The 26,773-nt window shown below is 44.2% G+C and overlaps 1 protein-coding gene across 4 annotated transcripts in view; it reads left to right on the forward strand.

The window, feature by feature from the left end:
- The window catches only part of ctif (CBP80/20-dependent translation initiation factor), a 233,910-nt gene that overhangs the window by 107,694 nt on the left and 99,443 nt on the right, over nt 1–26,773 (forward strand). For 3 of the 4 annotated variants that reach the window (XM_063042593.1, XM_063042592.1, XM_063042594.1), the window contains 2 exons: nt 5,240–5,347; nt 15,877–15,952. In XM_063042593.1, coding sequence (XP_062898663.1) covers nt 5,240–5,347; nt 15,877–15,952 — 184 coding nt within the window. The remainder of the gene's footprint in view (nt 1–5,239; nt 5,348–15,876; nt 15,953–26,773) is intronic. The other variant, XM_063042595.1, reaches the window with a different exon arrangement.

The raw sequence follows: 26,773 nt of genomic DNA on the forward strand, positions 1-26,773 counted from the left end.
TGTCTCTGGCACCACCTATTGGTAAATATGTTTTAGGAAGATCTTTCTAGAAAAATCAACTGTCCAGCTCTTGGCTCCATCCCTCCACCTCCTGTCTTCTCCTATCATTTTGGATCTCCCCCTCCCCCTCCTACTTTCAAATATCTTACTCGCTCTTCTTTCAGTTAGTCCTGATGAAGGGTCTCGGCCCAAAACGTTGACTGTACCTCTTCCTAGAGATGCTGCCTGGCCTGCTGCGTTCACCAGCAACTTTGATGTGTGTTGCTAGAAAAATCTCAGTACAGAGGCCGCACTCGCCTGGTTTAAGAACACATTGTCATAGTCTATCTGGTCTGCAGTCTCACTTCAAAGGTCTTGCTTGACTACAATTGCCCCAGGCTATCCTTGCTTTAACCACAACTTCCACACGTTCATACAATGCTTTTGACAATTTCATCCTCCAAACCTTCATTTTCATTGTAACATTCAAAATGATTGTTGAAACCTTCAAATTCTTCATAGTTCCCAACCTGTTGAGGTAGTGAAATAGTTTCATTTTGACTCGCAGCACTTTCTGGCATCTCCAAGCCTGAATGCTTGAAACTGCGGTGAGCAAGAGAGTTCCAAGTTGTCTTACTGCTTATTTCTTGCCAGCTATCAGTGATAACACACACACACACACACACACACACACACACACACAAAACGCTATTTAAAAACTGTTTGCTTTAAGCACAGTGTAGTGTCTAACGGCCACACAAATACACACGACTGATGCCAGTTAGAAACTGTTCAGCAAGAGTCTCTTTCCCAATTAAGCAACATAGTGTCCCAGATAAACGAGGGAATCCTGGCTATTTTCTTGATTAGTTTTGTTTTTTACGAGTTGTTCCAAGTAAGTGGCTGTCCTGATTCACCAATGGCCAAGTTAACTGGAATCCACTGTACAATGTGTGCGTGTACGTAACAAGTCTGGGGTGGGGGCGGGGGTGGTTGCTGGGAAGATATTATGTTATTGCACGTCGTGGAGCTTGTAGCTGAACCTGGGAGAATGTCATCGATTCTTTCAGTCTACTGTGGGGTCTTAATGATATGATTCACATGTCACAATGTTTTGATATACGTGTGATAGATAAATAAGTTAAAGCTGAATCTGCTGCAAAGAAAGAAAGCAGATCAAAATCCTAAATCAGAAGGATGCAATGTATCTCTCTCATCTCTTAAACCTGTCACCCCTGCTGGGACATAGGCCGCCGAGAGCAGCTCGCCAGAGTCCTCTGCCTTCAAGAACGAGGTCTTCGGAGCTTACATTGGAGCTTCTGAAGCTCTGAGTTTTTATGGGATGGGGTTGCTAGCCCAATGCCCAACCCTCCTCCTTTCGCAGCTGGGCTTGGGACCGTCCATGGTGGAGTTATATATATATATATGAACATTAGAAATGTGGAACAAAGGTACAAGGGAAGGCTTCAGTCTCTCAGCTCACTTTGCTGTTCAGTAAGTTTATAGTTGATTTCATAGTCATACTTTATTGATCCTGGGGGAAATTGGTTTTCATTACAGTTGCACCATAAATAATAAATAGTAATAGAACCATAAATAGTTAAATAGTAATATATAAATTATGCCAGTAAATTATGAAATAAGTCCAGGACCAGCCTATTGGCTCAGGGTGTCTGACCCTCCAAGGGAGGAGTTGTAAAGTTTGATGGCCACAGGCAGGAATGACTTCCTATGACGCTCTGTGCTGCATCTCGGTGGAATGAGTCTCTGGCTGAATGTACTCCTGTGCCCAACTAGTACATTATGTAGTAGATGGGAGACATTGTCCAAGATGTCATGCAACTTGGACAGCATCCTCTTTTCAGACACCACTGTCAGAGAGTCCAGTTCCATCCCCACAACATCACTGGCCTTATGAATGAGTTTGTTGATTCTGTTGGTGTCTGCTACCCTCAGCCTGCTGCCCCAGCACACAACAGCAAACATGATAGCACTGGCCACCACAGACTTGTAGAACATCCTCAGCATCGTCCGGCAGATGTTAAAGGACCTCAGTGTCCTCAGGAAATAGAGACGGCTCTGACCCTTCTTAGTGTTCTTTGACCAGTCCAGTTTATTGTCAATTCATATCCCTAGGTATTTGTAATCCTCCACCATGTTCACACTGACCCCCTGGATGGAAACAGGGGTCGCCGGTACCTTAGCTCTCCTCAGGTCTACCACCAGCTCCTTAGTCTTTTTCACATTAAACTGCAGATAATTCTGCTCACACCATGTGACAAAGTTTCCTACCGTAGCCCTGTACTCAGCCTCATCTCCCTTGCTGATGCATCCAACTATGGCAGAGTCATCCAAAAACTTCTGAAGATGACAAGACTCTGTGCAGTAGTTGAAGTCCGTGGTAGAGTTATATATATATATATATAGGAACATTAGAAATGTGGAACAAAGGTACAAGAGAAGGCTTCAGTCTCTCAGCTCACCTTGCTGTTCAGTAAGTTTAAAGTTGATTTCCACTTCCATAATCCCTTCTATCTTAGTGTCCAAAGATTTATCAGTCTCAGCCTTGAGTAAACACTGTAAATGAAGACAGAGCCCTATTTGGAGAATTCCAAACACTCATAATGCACTGATTTTAAATCATGTTTCCTCTGCTGAGTCCTGACCAGTAGCTGTTGTCTTCTGGCTTTGCACTCCCCACACGTCAGCAAGAGGAAGCTGTCTATCTGCATCAAACATTTCACTTTTTCTCCAAATACTATGTGCTTTAATAAGATAACTTTTCTTTCAAGTCAAGTCAAGTTCAAGTTTATTGTCATCTGTCTGTACATCTAGGAGGCCCTCCGATGGTTGGGGTTGACCCTAGCTGTCGTACGTAAGCCAGGGCAGTACGATATGGAGAGCCCCATGCAACAGGCTCCCCCTCTCCGTGCAGCTGATAAATCCAAAGTCACAACAGAGACAGATACAGTTTGGCACCAGTGGAACTGCAGGAGTTGTCAGTCGGCATTGACCTCAACGTAAGGACTCCAGCTCCATATTTTTCCGTGGGGTTTACTCCCGAAGCCTTCCTGCATGAGCGAGGCAGCGGAGCTTTGAAATCAGTTTCCCTTCTCCTAGCTGAGTTGCCAACCACGGCTGACGAGCCCCATCTGCCCAGAGCGACTGTTTTCAAGGTTGCCAGTAACCCACCTTTGCCCCTTTCTCCTGTCAGTAGAAATGGCTCCACCTGACTTACTATCTAAGCCACACATGAAGGCCAGGAGCTGGACTTGGTTGTCAGAGGCTTTTGAAATGTAGGCCATTGGGAGCTTATAAACCCAACTGGGTTCTCTTCATCTAGTTGTAGGACTTGTGTGAAGATCTGATCACATTTTAGGTCATATTTATTCAGAAATGGAGAAAATTCTAAAGGGTTGACAAACTTTCTAGCACCACTGTCGGCTTTTCCTGCATGACTTCCTCTCAGTCGCTAACTTTCTAATTTCAGCAGTCTGGTAGATTCTCAGTGCACATCTCTCGGGGATGAATGGCCTTTCTTGGGTAATGGGGTTAAAACTGCACGTCATTCCGATTACAGACTCGGCCAAGTCCTGTATAGTTTCAGCAAAAAATTCTCCACAAAAATACAAACAATACTCACAATACTTTTGCCCTTCTCACCCCAACCTTCTTATTCCAGCTTCTTACCCCTTCCTTTCCTTTCCTTTCCTGTCCTGTCCTGGAGGAGGGTGTCGGCCTCAACTGTTCATTATTTGCATAGATGCTGCCTGACCTGCTAAGTTCCTCAAGATTTCCAGCATCTGCAGAATTTTTTGTTTTCCAAATAATGCTGATCAGTTGAAACAGTCCCGCGGAAAGGTCTCGGCCCGAAACATCAACAGTTTATTCATTTTCATCGATGCTGTCTGACCTGCTGAGTTCCGCAGGCATTTTGTGAGTGTTGCTCTGGATTTCCAGCATCTGCAGAATCTTGTTTCTGATCAGTTGACTTGGTTTTTGGATGAAATACGGCTGCTGAAAATGATTACCCTCCTGCTGTAATAATGACCAATCTACTTTTGTCTTCCTAATTGCTCATCGTACGCAAATGTTAAATGTTTGTGTTCTAGGCCCCTCTGTACTCCAACATTTCTTGCATATTGTATTTTCTTGCTAATGAGAATAACCTGAAATGCTGACTATTTACTTTTTTCCGTAGATGCTGCCTGACCCGCTGGGCTCCCCCAGCATTTTGAGTGTGTTGCTCTGATTTCCACTTTCTCGGGTGCCTGTCCTTTTCTTCTTTGCTTGACTAGCAGTGTTCTGTTTGTAGCCTTTCTTCCTAGCAGCCATGTTCCAGAAACCTGCAAGTTTTGAAGATTACTGCAGATGTATCTGCTCTCTGTCCGGCCCACCCCAATGATATTGGCCATTTTCTCTAGCACTTGCTCTTCACTAATACTATCTGGTATTTCTCACGCTGTCACTAGTTCCTTTGTTGCCTGCAATTTCCACTTAGATACTTCTATGAGGAAGAAGGAAGGAAAACTACTTGTTCGGACCGTAAGACGTAGGAGCAGAATTAGGCCATTCGGTTCATCGAGTCTGCTCTGCCATTCCATCATGGCTGATTTACTATCCCTCTAAACCATTCTCCTGCCTTCTCCCCATATTATTTGATCCCCTGACTATCAAGAACCTATCAACTTCTGCTTTCAATATACCCAAGGACTTGGCTTCCACAGCCATCTGTGGCAATGAATTTCACAAACTCACCACCCTGTGGCTAAAGAAATTCCCCTTCATCTCTGTTCTAAAGGAACATCCTTTTATTCTGAGACTGTGTCCTCTTGTCCTAGACTCTCACACATCTAAACATCCACTCTATCTTGGCTTTTCAATATTCAATAGATTTCAATAAGATCCTCTCCTCATTCTTCCAAACTCTAGTGAGTACAGGCCCAGGGCCATCAAACGCTCCTCATATATTAACCCTTTCATTCTTGGGATCATTCCCGTGAACCTTCTCTGGACCCTCTCCATAATATCTTAGTCAACTCCTTACTCCTCTGCATCTGTCTCTACCTTTACCTCCTGAGAGGCTCAGGTTTTGCCGCTGTATCATTTTGCACACCCCTGGGATATACCAACCCATTCTGAAAAGCAGAGTGAATAATGGAGTTTCTCATGTCTAGGCCAGTTCCTTCTGGATCCGGAGACAGCCAGACACCGGTCTGTTCCCCTGTAGGTTATAATGTTTGCGGGTTTTCTCTTGCAGTGGAGCTACATGGGACCTACAACCTGAGAAATTACATTTCACCAGCTCGTTTCATCGAAGGCATTTCCAAAACGCTTCCAAGTCCCTCCCTCACATTGAGCGAGAAGGGTAAGTATCACTTCTCCACGTGTGAAAAGGGGGATTACTGACGTTTTTTCCAGTTGGATGACCTTGGCCTTGCCTCTTGGAAGGTGTAAGTTGTGCATGGCTGAGGGAGCACACGTGCAGACTATGGCGGACCACTCCCTTTGATCTTGGCAGTTCCCCGTGTCCCAGCACAAATGGGAGGTGCTACTGCCCGTGGTAAGTTGCAACCTATGTTTATTCATTCTCGGATGTCTGGTTAGCTAGAGTGACCAGGGTTCAGAGGTACATGACAATGACCGCGAGAACAAAAGGGTTAACATGAGCAGCAGTTGATGGCTCTGGGGCCTGTATTCACTGGCGTTTAGAAGGGGGAATCTCATTGAAACTTACCCAATATTGAAAGGCCTCTACAGAGTGGATCTAGAGAGGGTGTTTCCTATAGTGGGGGAGTCTGGGACCAGAGGGCACAGTCGTAGAACAGAAGGATGTCGTAAGTCTTATGGACTACTTTTAAAAATCGTTATGCTGGTGTTCTTGCGGTGGTTGCCCATGAGTAACTGATAGGTTTGATAGCAGAGAGCAGCACTCTAGTCCATTTCTATGGACTGATTCGTTCACAAGAACACCGCTCTTCTGACCTCCATCCGTTATCTACAGGAATTGGATTCAAATTTAACACAGGCACAGGTTGTTAACATTGAAGAAGGACTTTTAGAATCTAGGCGGAGGTTGGGATCTGTCGCATTCCTGGGATAGAGTCATGGAGCACAGAGCCAACTCATGCACTGAGCACCCAGGACGTGCCCTCTTCTCATTGCTACTACCAAGGAGGAGGTACAGGAGCCTGAAGACACACAGTCAACGTGTCAGGAACAGCTTCTTCTTCCATCAGATTTCTGCCAGTGATACTAAACTTGATTTTGATTCAAGTTGTCTTCCCGAGTCAGTCCATTTGCTGATATTTGGTGCATATCCCCCCGATGAATCCACGTACCTGTCCAGGTGTCTTTTAAATGTTGTTTCTCTGGTTTCTTCTGGCAGCTTGCTCCACATACCCACCTCTAAATTGCCACATACCCCCTCTAAATTGCCACATATCCCCCCTCTTAAATTGCCACATATCCCCCCTCTTAAATTGCCACATACCCCCCTCTAAATTGCCACATACCCCCCTCTAAATTGCCACATACCCCCCTCTAAATTGCACATTGCCCCCCTCTAAATTGCCACATTGCCCCCCTCTAAACTGCCACATATCCCCTTTAAATTGCCCTCCCCTTATCCATCCAGTTTTAGACTCCCTCCACCTTGGTGGGTGCATGGAACATCCTACAGAGGTGCAGATACATTAGGGATATTTAAGAGACTCTTAGTCACGTGGATGACAGAAAAATGGAGTGCTGTGTAGGAGGGAAGGGTTAGATTGATCTCAGAGTAGGTTAAAGGGTCAGCTTATTCCATTTTAATGTGTAAAATAAACAAATGGTTTTGTGATCACTAAACATGTAGTAGTCTTACTCTGGGAGCTATACAGATCTCTCTGAGATCGTTAATCGTTCTCTGCTCGGAATTTTCAAGAAAGAAAATGGCATTCCATGCTTAATCTGATTCTACTGAATGAACAGCTTTATTTCTCCAGCCCACTAATACATTACCTGTTTGTTGATAAAACGAGTGTGATGACCCACACAGATGTCGTTTTCCCTTTATCTACACAACTCTGTTGTGTTAAGCTGCTGTTTCTTCATGTCACCAGTTCTCTTCCTCGTGGGTTAGTATGTGCACAGGCACTCTTTCCGAGTGAGTAATGTTGTACGTGCTGCAATGAACCCATATGTAGGGAGAGAAGTTCTGCCCCATGCATATGGAGCATCACTGTCTGGTATGGAGAGACCACTGCACAGGATCGAAAATAGCAGCAGAAAGCTGTAAACTCTGCCTGCTCCATCATGGGGGGACTAGTCCCAAGCCCAGCTGTGAAACGAGGAGCGTTGGGAATGGGCAGGCAAACCAGATCCCATAAAAACCCAGAGCTACCGAGAAAATGATGTGTGTGTGTGTCTATATATATATATATATACATACACACACACACACACACACACACACACACACACACACACACACACACACACACACACACACACACACACACACACAGTGGCTTGCAAAAGTTTGGGCACCCCTGGTCAAAATTTCTGTTCCTGTGAATAGTTAAGTGAGTAGAAGATGAACTGATCTCCAAGAGTCATAAAGTTAAAGATGAAACATTCTTTTCAACATTTTAAGCAAGATTAGTGTATAGTTTTTGTTTTGTACAATCTTAGAGTGGGGAAAAAAGGAAAGGAGCACCATGCTAAAGTTTGGGCACCCCAAGAGACTTGAGCTCTCAGATAACTTTTACCAAGGTCTCAGACCTTAATTAGCTTGTTCAGGCTATGGCTTCACAATCATTATTAGGAAAGGCCAGGTGATGCAAATTTCAAAGCTTTATAAATACTCTGACTTCTCAAACCTTGTCCCAACAATCAGCAGCCATGGGCTCCTCTAAGCAGCTGCCTAGCACTCTGAAAATTAAAATAAATGATGCCCACAAGGCAGGAGAAGGCTATAAGAAGATAACAAAGCGTTTTCAGGTAGCCGTTTCCTCAGTTCATAATGTAATTAAGAAATGGCAGTTAACAGGAATGGTGGAGGTCAAGTTGAGGTCTGGAACACCAAGAAAACTTTCCGAGAGAACTGCTCGTAGGATTGCTAGAAAGGCAAATCAAAACCCCCGTTTGACTGCAAAAGACCTTCAGGAAGATTTAGCAGGCTCTGGAGTGGTGGTGAACTGTTCTACAGTGCAGCGACACCTGCACAAATATGACCTTCATGGAAGAATCATAAGAAGAAAACTTTTCCTGCATCCTCACCACAAAATTCAGCGTCAGAAGTTTGCTAAGGACCATGTAAACAAGCCTGTTGCATTTTGGAAACAAGTCCTGTGGACTGATGAAGTTAAAATAGAAGTTTTTGGCCTCAATGAGCAAAGGTAAGTTTGGAGAAAAAAGGGTGCAGAATTTCATGAAAAGACACCTCTCCAACTGTTAAGCATGGGGGTGGATCGATCATGCTTTGGGCTTGTGTTGCAGCCAGTGGCACGGGGAACATTTCACTGGTAGAGGGAAGAATGAATTCAATTAAATACCAGAAAATTCTGGAAGCAAACATCACACCATCTGTAAAAAAGCTGAAGGTGAAATGAGGATAGCTTCTACAACAGGATAATGATCCTAAACACACTTCAAAATCCACAATGGATTACCTCAAGAGGTGCAAGCTGAAAGTTTTGCCATGGCCCTCACAGTCCCCCGACCTAAACGTCATCAAAGATCTGTGGATAGACCTCAAAAGAGCAGTGCATGCAAGACGGCCCAAGAATCTCACAGAACTAGAAGCCTTTTGCAAGGAAGAATGGGCGAAAATCCCCCAAACAAGAATTGAAAGACACTTAGCTAGCTACAGAAAGCGCTTACAAGCTGTGATACTTGCCAAAAGGGGTGTTACTAAGTACTGGCCATGCAGGGTGCCCAAACTTTTGCTTCAGGCCCTTTTCCTTTTTTGTTATTTTGAAACTGTAAAAGATGGAAATAAAAAAGTTTTCTTGCTTAAAATATTAAAGTAATGTGTCATCTTTAACTTAATGCCTTTTGGAAATCAGTTCATCTTACTCACTTAGCTATTCACAGTAACAGAAATTTTGACCGAGGTGCCCAAACTTTTGCATGCCACTGTATGTAGTTATTATGTATTGCAATGTACTGCTACAGCAAAATAACATACTTCACAAATTATGCCAGTGATATTAAACCTGATTCTGATTCAGATGCTTTAGAGCAGGGGTCTCCAACCTGTTTTATGCCATGGACCAACCAATATCATTACGTAAGGGGAGGGGTCCGTGGAGCCCAGGTTGGTAAGCCCTGCTTTAGACCATTGTACTGTACTTCCCAATCCACGTGCAGCGATCTTCAATGTAAGCAAGGGTTTACCCTTCACTATCTGGCCCTATACGTTACACTGAAAATGCTTCCAATTCTTAGACAAGTACAATATGCTCACAGTGGCCACATTATTACATACAAGAATGGAACCTGGTGTGGTCTTCTACTGCTGTAGCCCATCCACTTAAAGGTTTGATGTGTTGTGTGCTCAGAGATGTTCTTCTGCACACCACTGTTGTGAGGCATGGTTATTTGAGTTACTGTCGCCTTTCTGCCAACTTGAACCAGTCTGGCTATTCTCTGACCTTATCAGTAACAAGGAATTTTCACCCACGAAACTGCTGCTCATTGAATGCTTTTTGTTTCTCATACCATTCTCTGTAAACTCTAGAGACTGTTGTGTGAAAATCCCAGGGGATCAGCCGTTTCTGAGATACTCAAACTACCCTATCTGGCACCAACAATCATTCCAGGGACAAAGTCACATTTCTTCCCCATTCTGATGTTTGGTCTGAACAACAACTGAACCTCTTTCTTTCTTTTCAAATCATTTTATTATTATTATCCAAAATTAACAAGAGTACATCAAAGTAGGCAACACTTACAATGTCTCAAGAGAAAAAAAAACATTGTTTTAAAGATTGAAAAAAATTTTTGGTGACAAAAACAAAGAGGGAAAAAAAATCCTACTAAAGCAAAGAAAAGTGAGAGAAGAAAACCATTAAGTGTTCAACCCCGGAGCCATGCGTCATACAAAAAGCTTCTAAAGATAAACATCAAACCGCCAGCAAGAAAAAAAAATGTACCACAACTGAACCTCTTGACCATGTCTGCATGCTCTTAGGCATTGAGTTGCTGCAAAATGATTGATTGATGATATTTGTATTAACAAACAGGTGTGCTGGTGTACCTAATAAAGTGGCCACTGCGTGTATGTTTTGTCTTAATCTGGTGGAATTGATTATTAAAGGTAGCATCTACCGGTCAGGAGCCCCACCTCACCAGACGCCCCATCCTCATTATTACCATCAGGGGGATTCAGCTTCCGATTCGTTATCACATGTACATTCAAACACACAGTGAAATGCGTCCTTCCAGTTAACAACCAACACAACTTAAGGATGTGCTGGGGGCAGGCCACACGTGTCACCGCACATTCCGGCACCAACAGAGCATGTCCACATCACTTGGGACAGCAGCACCAAAACCAGCCTGCCTCCCCTCTCACCCACACATGGAATGTGCGCCACGCTGGGCCAGCAGGCTTTAGCCTTCGAGGCACAGGAGCTTGAAGAAAACTTGTAAACTCAGCCAGCATCGTTGTGCCCACTGGACTCCCTAGCATCAAGGAATTCTTCAAAAGGCGATGCCTCCAGAAGGCAGCGTTCATCACTGAGGACCCCCTTTGCTCAGGACGTGCCCTCTTCTCATGGCTGCCATCAGGAAGGAGGTACAGGAGCCTGAAGACCCACACTCAACTTCCTTACCCACCGCCATCAGACAACGAACACATGACACTACTTCACTATTTTGCTTTCTATTTTTACTACTTAATCTTTTCTATATGTTTTATATTGTAATTTATAGTAATTATTTTGTATTGCACTGTACTGCTGTAAAACAACAAATTTCAGGACATATGTCAGTGACAATAAACATGATTCTGAATCTGATTGATAGGTTGCTGTGTAAGCCTGTTTGGAGGAGGAAGGAACTGTTGCAAAAGAAACATTTTGTGACAGCTCAAGTCTGTCATTATTTCTGATGTATATTGAAAGATTGCCTTCCAGTTTAGAAAACGGTTCCTGCCCTGACACTCCTGTTAGACAGCCCTGTAGAGACCAAGCCAGAATTAAACAATAATTATCCATTTCCTAGAGTGTCAGTCAGATGTCCTGATGCACTGCAGCAGTGGAACTGAATAAACAGTGGAAGAAAGAATTAAACTGCAGACTTGAGGGAATTAAAAGTGAAACAGTAGTACGGTGGATTCCTGTTCATTGGGGCACATTGGGATTGGTACAGCTTGGCCTAATTAAATGGCTGCCCAATTAGACCAAGTTTCATGGAAATAGTGAAAAGGTATACAAAGAAAACGACTATACTACTATAAAACTGTGTATTACTTCCTCATATTTATTGATGGAGGAATTCATCGATTGTACGCTGCTGTATTCTTTTGATTGACTGTAAATGAACAAAATTAGTGCAGATAATAGATGCCTTCATGCCTTTTGTTTTGTGATTGCATCTGCCAAATCTTCATTTTCATTGTAGCATTCAAGATGATTGTCAATATCTTCAAATTCTTTGTAGGTCCTAACTTTTTGAAGTAATGAAGTAGTTTAATTTTCACTCTGGCCATTTCTGGCATCTGCAAGCCACAGTGAGCAAAACAGTTCTGAATTGTCTTACTGCTTATTTCTTGCCAACTACGCCATGTACAGCAGCCGTGTCATGTACTCTGAATTGACATTGTAATTTTCTGTTTTTCTCTCTACTTCTTTCTGAGCTTCTTATACTCTTTTGAACATCGGAAAGACGGCATTCAGTCATAATGTGCTGCCTCTCTACCACTGGGACCCCTGCTCGCATGAATGAGGGGAGGTTCATTCACCACACCGGCATTACTGAGGAAGTGTCGCTGAAGACAAGAAAGAAGAGTCGGCGTGGTTAGGTTAATAGGCATCTGTTAGTCTTGTGAGACCATGGATTTGTGCCTTGGAAGGTTTCCAGGGCGCAGGCCTGGGCAAGGTTGTGTGGAAGACCGGCAGTTGCCCATGCTGCAAGTCTCCCCTCTCCACGCCACCGATGTTGTCCAAGGGAAGGAAACTAGGGCCGATACAGCTTGGCATCAGTGTTGTCGCAGAGCAATGTGTGGTTAAGTGCCTTGCTCAAGGATACAACACGCTACCCAGGATTACAAATACCTGGGGATACGAATTGACAATAAACTGGACTGGTCAAAGAACACTGAGGCTGTCTACAAGAAGGGTCAGAGCCGTCTCTATTTCCTGAGGAGAATGAGGTCCTTTAACATCTGCCGGACGATGCTGAGGATGTTCTACGAGTCTGTGGTGGCCAGTGCTATCATGTTTGCTGTTGTGTGCTGGGGCAGCAGGCTGGGGGTAGCAGACACCAACAGAATCAACAAACTCATTCGTAAGGCCGGTGATGTTGTGGGGGTGGAACTGGACTCTCTCATGATGGTGTCTGAAAAGAGGATGCTGTCTAAGTTGCATGCAATCTTGGACAATGTCTCCCATCCACTACATAATATACTGGTTGGGCACAGGAGTACATTCAGCCAGAGACTCATTCCACGGAAATGCAATACTGAGCGTCATAGGAAGTCATTCCTGCCTGTGGCCATCAAACTTTACAACTCCTCCCTTGAAGGGTCAGACAGCCTGAGCCAATAGGCTGACCCTGGACTTATTTCTATCTGGCATAACTTACATATTATTACTTAATTATTTATGGTTTTATATTGCTATGTTTATACTCTGTTCTTGGTTCTTGGTTGGTGCAACTGTAACAAAACCCAATTTCCCTCGGGATCAATCAAGTATGACTATGACTATGGCCTCAGCTGAGGCTCGAACTAGCAACCTTCAGATCACTAGACCGATGCCTTAACCACTTGGCCACGTGCCAACACAGGTTAAGATGGCGCGCAAATTGACTGCTGTTCCCAAGCATACTCCTGGCCAACGTACAGTCCCTGGACAACAAGCTGTGTGAGCTGAGAGCCAGAATCTCCCACCAATGGGGAAACACAGCACTGTAACATCTTATGCTTTACCAAAACCTGGTGGCTGGAGGAGATACCAGACCAGGCATCGAACCCATCGGATTCTCTGTGTTCCAAGTGGACAAGTCTAAAGACCCCTCTGGGGGAAGTAAAGGTGGGGGATTATGTTTCATGGTGAACAATAGTTGGTGTGACCCAGGTAGTGCGTACACCCTCAAATCCCTTTGCTCTCCGGATCTGGAGTACTTTGTGCTGCTCTGTCAACCTTTCTGGCTGCCTAGAGAATTTACCTCTGTTGTTATTACAGCTGTGTACATCCTACCACAGACTGATACCGAACGGGCTCCAAATGAACTTTGCGAAACCATCAATATCCGTATAACCACACACCCAGAAGCTGCTTTCATCATCGCTGGAGACCTTAACCAAGGGTCACTGACCAGAGCTTACTTGAAGTTCTGCCAACACATCAAGGTGAGCACACTGGGAGGAAGCATACTCGGCCACTGCTACTCTCCCTTCCATAACACCTACAAAGCACTTCTCCGCCCTCCGTTTGGAGAGTCTGACTATTGCCCCATCTTGGTCCTGCCTGCCTACGGGCAGAAATTGAAGCAAGAAGCGGCCATAGTGAAAACTAACTACTGCTGGTCCAACCAATCAGACTCAAAATGTTACAAGACTGTGTTGATAGCATCACTTGGGAGGTCACCTGGGGATAAAGCCTTTGCCTCTGGAGACCAACAGGAGCTCAGGAGATCCCACTATGATTTACGTAGAGTCATCAAAGTGGCCAATCAGCAACATGGACAAATTCCAATCACAACTCTGCAACAATGACACATGCAGCGTATGGCAAGGACTGCACACCATCGCAGGCTTCAGGAGGAAACGCAGCAGTACAGCCAACATGGCCGCCTTGCTCCTGGACGAGCTAAATGTTTTTACGCTCAATTCAAGCTTGATAGGACTGAATCCCCGAGGGGAATCGCCGGTGAGACCTGCACCCTGGTCATCTCTGAGGCTGAGGTATGCAGAACATTCCGACGTGTCAGCCACAAGACAGTGGAGCCGGACGGCACCCCAGGGTGCATCCTCAAATTGTGCTGAACAGCTGCCTAGTGTTTTTACAGACATTCTTAATCTATCTTCGCAGAGTGTGTAGTGCCCTGCTGTTACAAATCGTCCATCATTGTCCCTGTACATAAGAAAACCAAGGTAGCATGCCTAAATGATTGGTGCCCTGTTGCACTCAACTCAATTGTAAGTAAATGCCCTGAGAGGCTGGTTAAGGACTACATCTGCAGCATGCCGGACCCCCTACAACTCATCTACTGACGGAACTATCTACTAATGATGCCAAAACCACAGCACTACACGCCGTCCTCACTGACCTGGAGAAGAGGGATGCATACGGTAGAATGCTGTTCTTGGACTACAGTTCAGTATTCAACACCATCATTCCCTCCAGACTTGACAGGAAGCTCAGAGACCTCGGCCTGTACCCCGCCCTGTGCAGCTGGATCCTGGATTGCCAATAGGTGGTAAGGCTGTGCTCCCTCACCTCTGCCCCTCAACACAGGTGCCCCCCAGGGTTGTGTCCTGAGTCCCCTCCTCCACTCCCTTTGCACCCACGACTGTGCTTCCACGCACAGCTCTGATCTGCTGATCAAATTCGCAGATGACAGGACTTTGGTTGGCCTTATTTCTAACAGTAATGAGACAGCCTACAGAGGAGAGGTTGACACCCTGACACAGTGATGCCAGGATAACAATCTCTCCCTCAATGTCCAAAAAAGCAAAAGTGCTGATCGTGGATTACAGTTCCGCAGTTGAGAGGGTGAGTAGTTTCAAGTTCCTCAGGACACACATCACTGATCTCACCTGGACTGTACACACCGGCTTTGTGGCAAAAAAAAAAGCACAACAGCGTCTCTTCCACTTCAGGTTACGGAAGAAGTCTGGCACGAGCCCCCAAATTCTCAAGACCTTCTACAGTGGCACCATTGAGAGCATCCTGACTGGCTGTATCACTGCCTGGTACAGGAACTGCCCCAACCTTGATCGCTGGGCACTGCAGTGAGTGGTATGAACAGCCCAGCGCATCTGTGGATGTGAAATTCCCTCCATTGAGGACATTTATAGCAGCAGGTACAGAAAGAAGGTCTGAAAGATCATCGGGGATACCAGTCACCCCAACCGTAAACTGTTTCAGCTGCTTCCGTCTGGCAAACGGTACCACAGCATTAAAGCCAGGACCAACGGGCTACAAGACAGCCTTTTTCTACAAGCCATTAGACTTTTAAATTCACTTGTCTGTCCATTGCAATGGAGTCATAATGCAGAGCATTTTACTCCCTCATGTTGTAGGATGGATGTAAAATTTAAATAAATTCTAATCTAATTCTAAACAAAAGTCACTGCTTTTTGAACACAAATACACGCAACTGGTACTATTAAAAAAAATTGTTTGGTCTAAGCATGGTGTAGTGTCTAACAGCCACACAAGTGCACACGACGGAAGCTAGTTAGAAGCTATTCAGCAGAGAGTGCCAAGTAAACAAAGGGAATTCTCGCTATTTTTTGATTAGTTTCTGTTCTTTAAGAGTTGACCCAGATAAGCTGGCCCAATTAACTGAATCCACTGTATATTCTAGTATGCAAATTTGGAGAGTTGTTTTGTTGTCAGTGTTGGGGTCTGTTAATCACCAGGGGAATACAGAGTAGCACAATCTTTTTCCTTGAATATCAGACTTACCCTTGTACAGTGGATGCTGCCTAATGCTGTTATTTATCTTTTATTTGTGCAGAATGGTAAGAGGGAAGTTTGAAGAGGACCGAAACATCACTTTGAATGATCTGGACAAAGTGCTTCCCGTGAGGACGGTAGGTTCTCAGTTCCTGGCTGCAAAACTGGTTTGCATTTGTCATTTCTGCTTTTGATTCAAGATTTCATGTACAGAGAACCAAAACTAAATGGGATACTGTGGGGGGAGGGAGGGTGGGAAACTTCCAATCTTAAAGCATGTTTTGTCATCTTCAATAATTCCAAAGCACTGCACAGCCAGTGAAGGACTTTTAGAGGTCACTGTTATAATGGCAGAAATGCAACTTCACACAGCGGGATATACTTCAGTTGCAGATACGGGCAGAGAAATGGCCGATGTTGTTTAACCCGACCAAATGTAAAGAGGTAGTACAGTGTTAAGGGCAAGACCCTTGTGTGTTGATGAGCAGAGGGATTTTGGAGTCCAAGTTCATAGCTCCCTGAAAGTGACTAGGATGGTTAATGCATATGGCATGCTTGCCTTTATTCTCGAGGCATTGGGTTCAAATGTCAGGAAGTTAGGTTGCAACTTTATAAAACCCTAGATTGGCTGCATCTGGAGCATTTCATCATACAATTCTGGAGTTGCCCCAATATAGGAAAGATGTCGAGGCTTTAGAGAGGCTGCAGAAGAAGTTTAAACATTGTGAATATCATTGTGCTATATGGGAAGATGTTTAATATGCTAGTATTAAAAGGCGAATAGTAACTTCACATTTTCCAGGGACTCCCTCCAAGTCCAGGATAACTCACTTCCACCCTAGTTCAGTGGAGTGAAAAATATTTGTGCACTGTGGTAGCACTGTGGTTAGCCCAATGTGTTGGAGTTCAAACCCTGCATCCTCTGGAAGGTGTCTGTACATCCTCCCTGGGGAATGTCCTATGGGTGATCTGGGTTCCTCCCACATTCCAGAGTGTACCAGGTGGCCATTGTCAATTGTCCCGTGATTAAGTTTGGGTTTGATAAGGGGTATCCAGAATTGAGGGGTACAGATAGGGTAAATACAAGCAGGCTATTTCTGCGGAGGTTGGGTGAGACTAGAACAAGAGGTCATGGATTAAGGGTGAAAGGTGAAATGTTTAAGGGGAACTTCTTCACTCAGGGGGTGATGAGAGTGTGGAACGAGCTGCCACTGCAAGTGGTGGGTGTGACACACCTAGTCCTGTTCCTTGTACTTCAGAGTCTGTGTCTTGCATTTGGGTCCGCTCTCAGCGCGCCCCCCCCCCCCCCGCCCGATAGGATGTGGGTTTGATTTCATCATTTATCAGCAATTTGGATACCCGGTACATGAATGGGAACAGAATGGAGGGCCATGGTTTGGTTGCAGGTGGATGAGACTTGGCAGATTAATAATTCAGCATGGACTAGATGGGCCAAGGGGCCTGTTTCTGTGCTGTCGTGTTCTATGGCTCTATGATTCCTGATCACTCCCATCAATCTCACCTGACAAACCTCTTCCCTCTCTCTCCACCCCCTCATCACTCAGTCTCACTTTCGCCTCTGTCTGCCGTCTCTCTCTTCCCTTTCATCCCACCACTTTTACCCACATTGGCATTCTCCCTGATCCTGTATCTTAGAGTTTTATAATCATTCCATCCCCCTGTCCTGCATCTGCGCTGTCCTGGAGGGCTACAGGCAGGCAGTGCCTTCTGTGAAGCAGCTGAGCATCACCTACACTCGCAGAGCAAACGTGATGCTGTGATAAGCGTTCTGGATATGGGAGCTGCCTTCAGGAATGCTGATCCTCAGCAGATCATTAGTTTGAAAAGAGCTGTAGAGATTGACACAGATATTGGTCAGTTTAGAAGTGGCTGCTCGTTCTCCTCACTTGCCCACTACCTGAGGGAGTATCTCGCTGCCTTGATCCACCTTATTCAGCTCTCTAAATCCAGCTCAATTCAACCCGCCGTTTCCCTCAGCAGAGGCTGTGACTGTGGTTGTTTTATGATGCAGATATTTTCTTTGCCACTGGATGGCAGTGTTGTGCTGTGGATTTGACAGCTGATGACCTTTTTATCCATTTGCACAAAATCACAAATCAGGTTTATTATCACTGGCATGCGTCTTGAAGTTTGTTAACTTATCAACAGCAGTACAATGCAATACATGAAAATATAGAAAGAAAAAATAAATAAGTAATCAAATTAAGTAAATATATGTATGTTAAATAGATTAAAATAGTGCAAAAACAGAAATGATATATAGTTTTAAAAAGTAGTATTCATGGGTTCAGTGTCCAATTGGGAATCAGATGGCAGAGGGGTAAGAGCTGTTTCTGAATCGCTGAGTGTGTGCCTTCAGGCTTCTGTAACTCCTTCCTGACGGTAACAATGAGAAGAAGGTCCTTAATAATGAGCAACACACATCAAAGTTGCTGGTGAACGCAGCAGGCCAAGCAGCATCTATAGGAAGAGGCGCAGTCGACGTTTCAGGCCGAGACCCTTCGTCAGGACTAACTGAAGGAAGAGTGAGTAAGGGATTTGAAAGCTGGAGGGGGAGGGGGAGATGCAAAATGATAAGAGAAAGCAGGAGGGGGAGGGATAGAGCTGAGAGCTGGACAGGTGATAGGCAAAAGGGGATACGAGAGGATCATGGGACAGGAGGTCCGGGAAGAAAGACAAGGTGGGGGGGTGACCCAGAGGATGGGCAAGAGGTATATTCAGAGGGACAGAGGGAGAAAAAGGAGAGTGAGAGAAAGAATGTGTGCATAAAAATGAGTAACAGATGGGGTACGAGGGGGAGATGGGGCCTTAGCGGAAGTTAGAGAAGTCGATGTTCATGCCATCAGGTTGGAGGCTACCCAGATGGAATATAAGGTGTTGTTCCTCCAACCTGAGTGTGGCTTCATCTTTACAGCAGAGGAGGCCGTGGATAGACATGTCAGAATGGGAATGGGATGTGGAATTAAAATGTGTGGCCACTGGGAGATCCTGCTTTCTCTGGCGGACAGAGCGTAGATGTTCAGCAAAGCGGTCTCCCAGTCTGCGTCGGGTCTCACCAATATATAAAAGGCCACATCGGGAGCACCGGACGCAGTATATCACTCCAGTCGACTCACAGATGAAGTGATGCCTCACCTGGAAGGACTGTTTGGGGCCCTGAATGGTGGTAAGGGAGGAAGTGTAAGGGCATGTGTAGCACTTGTTCCGCTTACACGGATAATGATAATAATGAGCGTCGCCTTTCTCAGGCACGGCTCTTTAAAGATGTCTTGGAAATTGCAGAGGCTCGTGCCCAAGATGGAACTGACTAATTTTACAACTTTCTGTGGTTTCTTTCGATACTGTGCAGAGGCACTGCCCCTCCCCCCCCCCCCCCACCATACCAGACAGTGATGCAGTCTGTCAGAATGCTCTCCACGGTACATCCCTAGTAGTTTTTTGAGTGCTTTAGGTGACAAACCAAATCTCTTCAAACTCCTAATGAAATATAGTCACTGTCTTGTCTTCTTTATAGCTGCATCGATATGTTGGAACCAGGTTAGATCCTCAGAGATCTTGACACCCAGGAACTTAAAATTGCTCACTCTCTGCACTTCTGATCCCTCTATGAGGATTGGTTCGTGTTCCCTCATCCTACCCTTCCTGAAATCCACAATCAGCCCTTTGGTCTTGCTGACGTTGAGTGTAAGGTTGTTGCTGCGACACCACTCCACTAGCTGGTCTCTCTCGCTGCTGTCCACCCTCTCATCTCCATCTGAGATTCTACCAACAATGGTTGTATCATCAGCTAATTTATAGACGGCAGAGAATGCTTTGCCTCTTTTTTGTAGTCATAGAGCAACACAGCACAGAAACAGGCCCTTCGGCCCTTCTAGTTTGTGAGCAACTGTTCTTCTGCCTGGTCCCATCGACCTGCACCCGGACCATAGACATCCATACCACTCTTGTTCATGTACTTCTGCAAAATTCTTTTAAATGTTGAAATCAAACCCACATCAAGAGTTTGGCCTCATTGTGGTAGCAGAGGAGACCATGGACAGACATGTGTGTGTGGAAATGGGAAGTCGCATTAAATTGGCTATTTCCGTAGATGCTGCCTGAGCTACTGAGTTGCTCCAGTGTTTAGTGTGTGCATCAGCAGAATCTCTTGTAGCACTCATTACTATCCGTGCTGTGGCACTTTCTGGATAAGTTGCTTCCTGTAGGCTTTTGTAGATTCTGGGTGGGCTAATGAAGTGACCAAGGGGACGACAGATTTTTCCACGGTTGGCAAAGAGGTTCCTGACAATCATCCATTTCTGGTTGCCTCATGCTTCTGAAACCCACCAGCAGGAAGGCAGTATATGTATAAAAAAAAAGTTAGCACAACTTGGCCCAGTTCAAGGGATCTGGAGCTGAGCCATCTCAGATTAAAGTTGTGGGCATGCTATGTTGGCACAGGGAGCATGGCAACACTTACAGGGCAGACTCCAGCACGTCCTCAGACTGTGCCAGTCGTTGATGCAAACGGCACATTTCACTGTATTGTGACGGACGTGTTTGTGTTCAAGTTTAATTGTCATTCAACCATACATGAACACCACCAAACAAAACTGTGTTCCTCCGGGGCCAAGATACAAAACATAGCACCAACAGTCACACACATCACAATGCACATACAAGGGGTGATTGATAAGTTCGTGGCCTAAGGTAGAAGGAGTCAATTTTAGAAAACCTAGCACGTTTATTTTTCCTACATTTATACACTTAGTCCAGCAGTTGTGGAGCATATGGATCCCTCCTTTGTAGAAGGCAGCATCTTGGACCTCTGGAAAGTGGACCTCCAAGTAGAAGGAGATGAGGAGAAACTTCAAACTTTCTGCATTTTCACTCAAAGAGTTGAACTGCACGTACATGTAACAAGAGTTGTATAACTCATCTCCTTCTACCTTAGGCCACAAACGTATCAATCACCCCTGCTGTGGACCACTTCTACAAAGAAGGGATTCGTAAGCTCCACGACCGCTGGACTAAGTGTGTAAATGTAGGAGGGGACTATGTTGAAAAATAAATGTGCTAGGTTTTCTAAAATTGACTCCGTCTACCTTAGGCCACGAACCTATCAATCACCCCTCGTATAACCCATATATGATAGCAGTAAGCATTCAGTCACAGTTAGTAGATGTTGTCGGCAAAAGCAAGCCCGTAGCAGTCTGCAAATGTAGTCCAGCTTGTCTTCCACCGAGCAAACACTGGAGGGCAGCACCGCTGTCAGCAGGGTTGGGGGACTTTAATGATGGATGCTGCCTTTTTGAGGCATCATCTTTTAAAGGTGTCTTCGATGTTGTGGAGTCTCGTTCCCATGATGAAGCTGGTTGAGCTCCAAAAAATAAGAAATGAAAAGATAGTACTGCGAACATAAAGGTTTGTAGATTCCATAGGTTGTGGAGTCAGTGCAGTGTTGAGCTGGTACAAAGGCAGCATCTGTTATTAAGGACCCTCGTCATCCAGGTCATGCCCTCTTCTCATTGCTACCATCAGAGAGAGGTACAAGAGCCTGAAGACACGCGCAACGATTCAGGAACGGCTTCTTCCCCTCCACCATCAAATTTCAGAATTGACATTGAATCCATTAACACTACTTCACTATTTTTCCTCTCTTTTTGAACTACTTAATTTATTTTTAATATGTGCTAATTGTAATTTATAGATTTTATTATTATATACTGCATTGTACTGCTGCCACAAAACAACAAATTTCATGACATATGCCAGGGATATTAAACCTGATTCTGAAGACACAGAAATAGGAGTAATAGAGTCTTTAACTAATGAGGCATAAAGTTCATAATGAATGCACTGAAGGAAATAAACTTCATATAGAATGGTAATTAAGTGCAAGGTTTCCTCTGCGAGTAAGCAGATAATGATGGGGTTACTGCAGGATTTGTATTTTGCCTGGCCAATTCTTTTATTGATGTTTTGTGTTCAGGTATCATACCTGTGGAATTTCACCCCCCCCCCCCGCTGTGCATTTTAGTCACAGGTATTCATGTTGTCTCAGATGTGCTTTTCCCAGGTGGGACCAGTAATCACTTACCGAGGGTTGATGAAGGGAGCTTATCACTGTGTGTCCTGCTGTGGAAATGGCACCATTCTTTGCAGGGGGAAAACAGGCAAACTTGCTCATGTTGAACCAGGTCTGCTTTTCATGATGGAGTAATTGTCAGGTGTTGGCTTTGTGCTGGAAAGGGAAGGGGTGGAGAACATCTGTACGCTCAGTGGCCACTCACTTATAGGAATGGAACTTAGTTTGGTTTTCTGCTACTGTAGTCCAGCCACTTCAAGGTTTGACGTGTGGTGCATTCAGAGTTTGTCTTCTGCACGCCACTGTTGTAATGCCTGGTTATTTGAGTTGCTGTCACCCTCCTGTCAATTTGAACCAGTCTGGCCATTCTCCTCTGACCTCTCAGTAACAAGGCGATTTCACCCAGAGAACTGCCACTCACTCGATGTTTTTTGTTCTTCACACCATTCTCTGTAAACTCTAGAGACTGTTATGTGTGAAAATACCAGGAGATCTGCAGTTTCTGAGATACTCAAACCACCCCATCTGGCACCAGCAATCATTCCACAGTCAAAGTCACTTAGATCACATTTCTTCCCCATTCTGATGTTTGGTGTGAACAACAACTGAACCTCTTGACCATGTCTGCTTGTTTTTATGCACTGAGTTGCTGCCACGTGATTGGCTGTTTAGATATTTGCATTAATGAGCAAGTGTACTGGTATATTTAATTAAGAGGCCACTTCCCAGCTTTTATATAAGAACTGATGGTAGTTAGTGATTTTGCTGTATTCAGTCCTTGCTTGTTGAATAACCTGATAAACACAGCTCTGCTGGCATTTACAGTTCCACTGTCTGTATAATTTATTGTTCCTTTTAATTCACACAAATCTGTAAAACATTTTGACATGAATTTTTCTGTTGATATAAATTATTTGGGTACCAGGGAATGGGATGTTCAGGAACAGTTATTACCCCTCAACCATCAGGCTCCGGAACTAGAGTGGATTTGCTTTCAAGGACTCGACAACTCATGTCCTCAATATTATTTATTTACTTATTTATTTATTATTATTTTGTCTTCTGCACGTTTGTTGTTTGTCAGTCTTTGTTGTGTGTAGTTTTTCATTGATTCTGTATTATTTCTTTGTTCTACTGCAAGAAAATAAATCTGGGTAGTATATGGTGTTATGTACAGCACGTACTTTGACAATACATTTCCTTTGAACGTTATCTGAAGATATATTTAAAACGTAAACTTCTGGGTTGATGGAGGTGCATGTCAAGTTCTCAGCCAGCACCTCCCCACTACAACACCAGTTTTCCAAGCCACCAATCCAGTCATTGCTCTGCTTTAACCTGGCCCAGTTTGGGAAATTGTAATGACCAATAATGAATGAAGTTGTCAGATCACTCTCTAAATTACAATAATTTTGTGTTAAGTGTTTACGGCCACCTGCAATTGAATTGTTCTCATAAGACATCGGAGCTGAACGAGGCCATTCTGCCCATTGAGACCACTCCACCGTTCTATCATGACTGATTTCCTTCTCAACCCTATTCTCCTGCCTTCTCCCCGTAACCTTTGACACCCTGACTAATCAAGAACCTATCAATCTGCACTTTAAATATACTCAATGACTTGACCTCCACAGCTATCTGTGGCAATGAATTCCCAAGATTCACCAGCTTCTGGCTGAAGAAATTCATCATTTCCGTCCTAAATGAACGCCCCTCTATTCTGAGTCTGTGCCGTCTGGTTTTAAACTGGCCCACTGTAGAAAAAAATTCTCTCCACATCCACTCTCCATAGGCTTTTCAATATTTGATAGGTTTCACTGAGATTCTCACTCTCCTCCCATTCTTCTGAACTCCAGCCTGTACAGGTCCAGAGCCATCAAACGCTAACCTTTCCATTCCTGAGATCATTCTGGGAAAACCTCCTGTTGTGGAGATCACTCATCTCGGTTGGCCTGGACCGAGTGGAGACGAGCAACCAGTGCAGCAGCCAACCAATCAGAACAACGGATCACACCACCATAAACGCGAACACCTGGCGGAAGCAACACTCAATTATGCGCCACAATGATGTCACCTCAATTGGTGACGACCTAACCTCCCAGCTCGGGAAACAACCCTACAAATGTACCTGCCTCTACCACCACTCCAGGCAGCACTTTCCAGGCTCCGGTCTTTGTCTGAGTAAAGAAAACTTGCCTCTCACACCTCCATTAAAATTGGCTCCTCTCGCCTTAAATGCATGCTCTCAGGTATTAGATGGTTGACTGAAATATTTTCAGAGATTTGTTTTCAAGCGAATTGTTTTCTATAAATAAACGAGTGTGTTTTGTAAATGAAAGGGTTGACTATTTTCTAAATGGAGAGATAATACAAAAAAACTGAGGTGCAAGGGGACTTGGGAGTTCTTATGCAGAATTCCTTCAAGGTTAATCTACAGGTTGAGTCCGTGGTGAGGAAGGCATTTCTTTTACCAAACTGTATGACCATACATTTCCTGACAATGCATTCCATCTGCCATTTCTTTGCCCACTCACCTAATCTGTCCTGTAACCTCTCCACTTCCTCAAAACTCACTGCCCCTCCACCTACTTTCATATCATCTGTAAACTTTGCAACAAAGCCAACAATTCCTGTCATCCAAATCATTGACTTGTAACGTAAAAAGAATGATTTCCAACACAGACCCTTGTGTCACTACTAGTCACTGGCAGCCAGCCAGAAAAAGGCTCCTTTGTGCTCTTTGCCTCCTGCCAATCAGCCACTGCTTTATCCATGCTGTATATTCTGTCTTGTAATACCATAGGCTTGTAGCTTGTAAAGCAGCCTAAAGTATGGTACCTTGTCAACGGTCTTCTGAAAATCCAAATACAAAACATCAACCAATTCTCCTTTGTCTATCCTGCTTGTTGTTTCTTCAAAGAATCCTAACAGATTTGTCAGGCAAGATTTTCCCTTGAGGAAACCATGCTGACTATGGCCTGTTTTGTCATGTGCCTCGAAGTACCCTGACACGTCATCCTAATAATTGACTCCAACATCTTCCCAACCACTCAGGTCAGACTAATTGGCCTATAGTTTCCTTTCTTCTTCCTCTCTCCCTTCTTGAAGAGTGGAACGACATTTGCAATTTTCTGGTCTTCCGGAACCATTTCAGAATCTAGTGATTCTTGAAAGATCATTACTAATGCGTCCACAGTCTTTTCAACCACCTCTTTCTGAACCCTGGGGTGTACCCCATCTGGTCCAGGTGACTTATTTACCTTCAGACCTTACAGCCTCCCAAAAACCTCCCTAGTTATGATAACTTCACACACTTCATAAGCCCTGACACCTGGAACTTCCACCATACTGCTAGTGTCTTCTACAGTGAAGACTTGATGCAAAATATTTATTTAGTCCATCTGCTATTTCCTTGTCCCCCATTACTACCTCACCAAGTTTTCCATTGTTTTCCAGTGGTCCAATATGCACACTCGCCTCTCTTTTACACTTTATCTATCTGAAGAAACTTTTGGATCCTCTTTAATCTTATTGGCTAATTTGCTTTCATATTCCATCTTTACCTTCTTAAAGACTTTTTTTTAGTTGCCTTCTGTTGGTTTTTAAAAGTTTTCCAATCCTCTAATCTCCCACTAATATATGTCCTCTCTTTGGCTTTTATGTTGGCTGTAACTCCTCTTGTTAGCCATGGTTGTGTCATCTTGCCTTTAGAATGTGTCTTCCTCTTTGGGATGTATATATCTTGTGCCTTCTGAATTAATTCCAGAAATTCCAGCCATTGGTGCTGTGCGTCATCCCTGCCAGTGTTCTTTTCCAATCAATTCTAGCCAACTCCTTTGTCATGCCTGTGTAATTCCTTTTACTCTATTGTAGTATTGATATATATGACTTTCTCATATTTGAGTGTGAATTCGATCATATGATCACTTTCACCTAAGTGTTCATTTACCTTAAGCTCTCTAATCAATTCTGGTTCACTGTATGTTTCAATGTACATGTGACAGGCAAAGCTAATCTTTAAAACCTTGGGGTTTGTCACCTTTGAGGAGGATGCAAAGATTCTGCAAGGAGAGAGCTGACTCACAGGACTGAATAGCCGGATCCCAATTCATATAAGATTTTTCAAATTGTTTGAAATTCAGATCAGCTATAACTGAAGTGACTTGCAGACCAGTTTTGAAAAGCTCAACGGCCAACTATTCCTGTATTATTGCCAAGAAACAAAGCTTAGTTATTCAGCAAAATCATAAACACAAGAGATTCTTGTAAGATAATAAATCAACCAGGATGGAATGGCAGAGCAGAGTTGATGGGCTGAATGGCCTAATTCTGCTCCTATCTCTAATGGTCTTGTAGATTCTGCGGATGCTGGACATCTTGAGCAACAAACACACACACACACACACACACACACACACAAACTACTGGAGGAACTCAGCAATGGAAATTGATTTTCAATCAATTCTGGCCAACTCCTGTCATGGCTCTGTAATTCCCCTTACGCCATTGTTATACTGATGCATCTGGCTCAGCTTCTCCCCAGATTTCAGGGTGAATTCTATCATATTATGACCACTCTCCCCTAAGGGTTCTTTTACCTTAAGTCCTCTAATCAATTCTGGTTCATTGCACAACACCCAATCCAGAATAGCTGATTCTCTAGTGGGTTCAACCACAAACTGCTCTAAAAAGCCATCTTGTAGGCACTCTAGAAATTCTCCCTCTTGGAATCCAGCAGCAACCTTACTTTCCCCATCTAACAACATATTGAAATCCCCCATGACTATTGTAACATTGCCCTTTTGGCTTCCATTTCTATCTCCCGTTGTAATTCGTAGACCACTTCCTTACTGCTGTTTGGGAGTCTGTA

This window comes from Mobula hypostoma, chromosome 3, assembly GCF_963921235.1.
Source record: "Mobula hypostoma chromosome 3, sMobHyp1.1, whole genome shotgun sequence".
In the NCBI taxonomy this organism is placed as follows: domain Eukaryota; kingdom Metazoa; phylum Chordata; class Chondrichthyes; order Myliobatiformes; family Myliobatidae; genus Mobula; species Mobula hypostoma.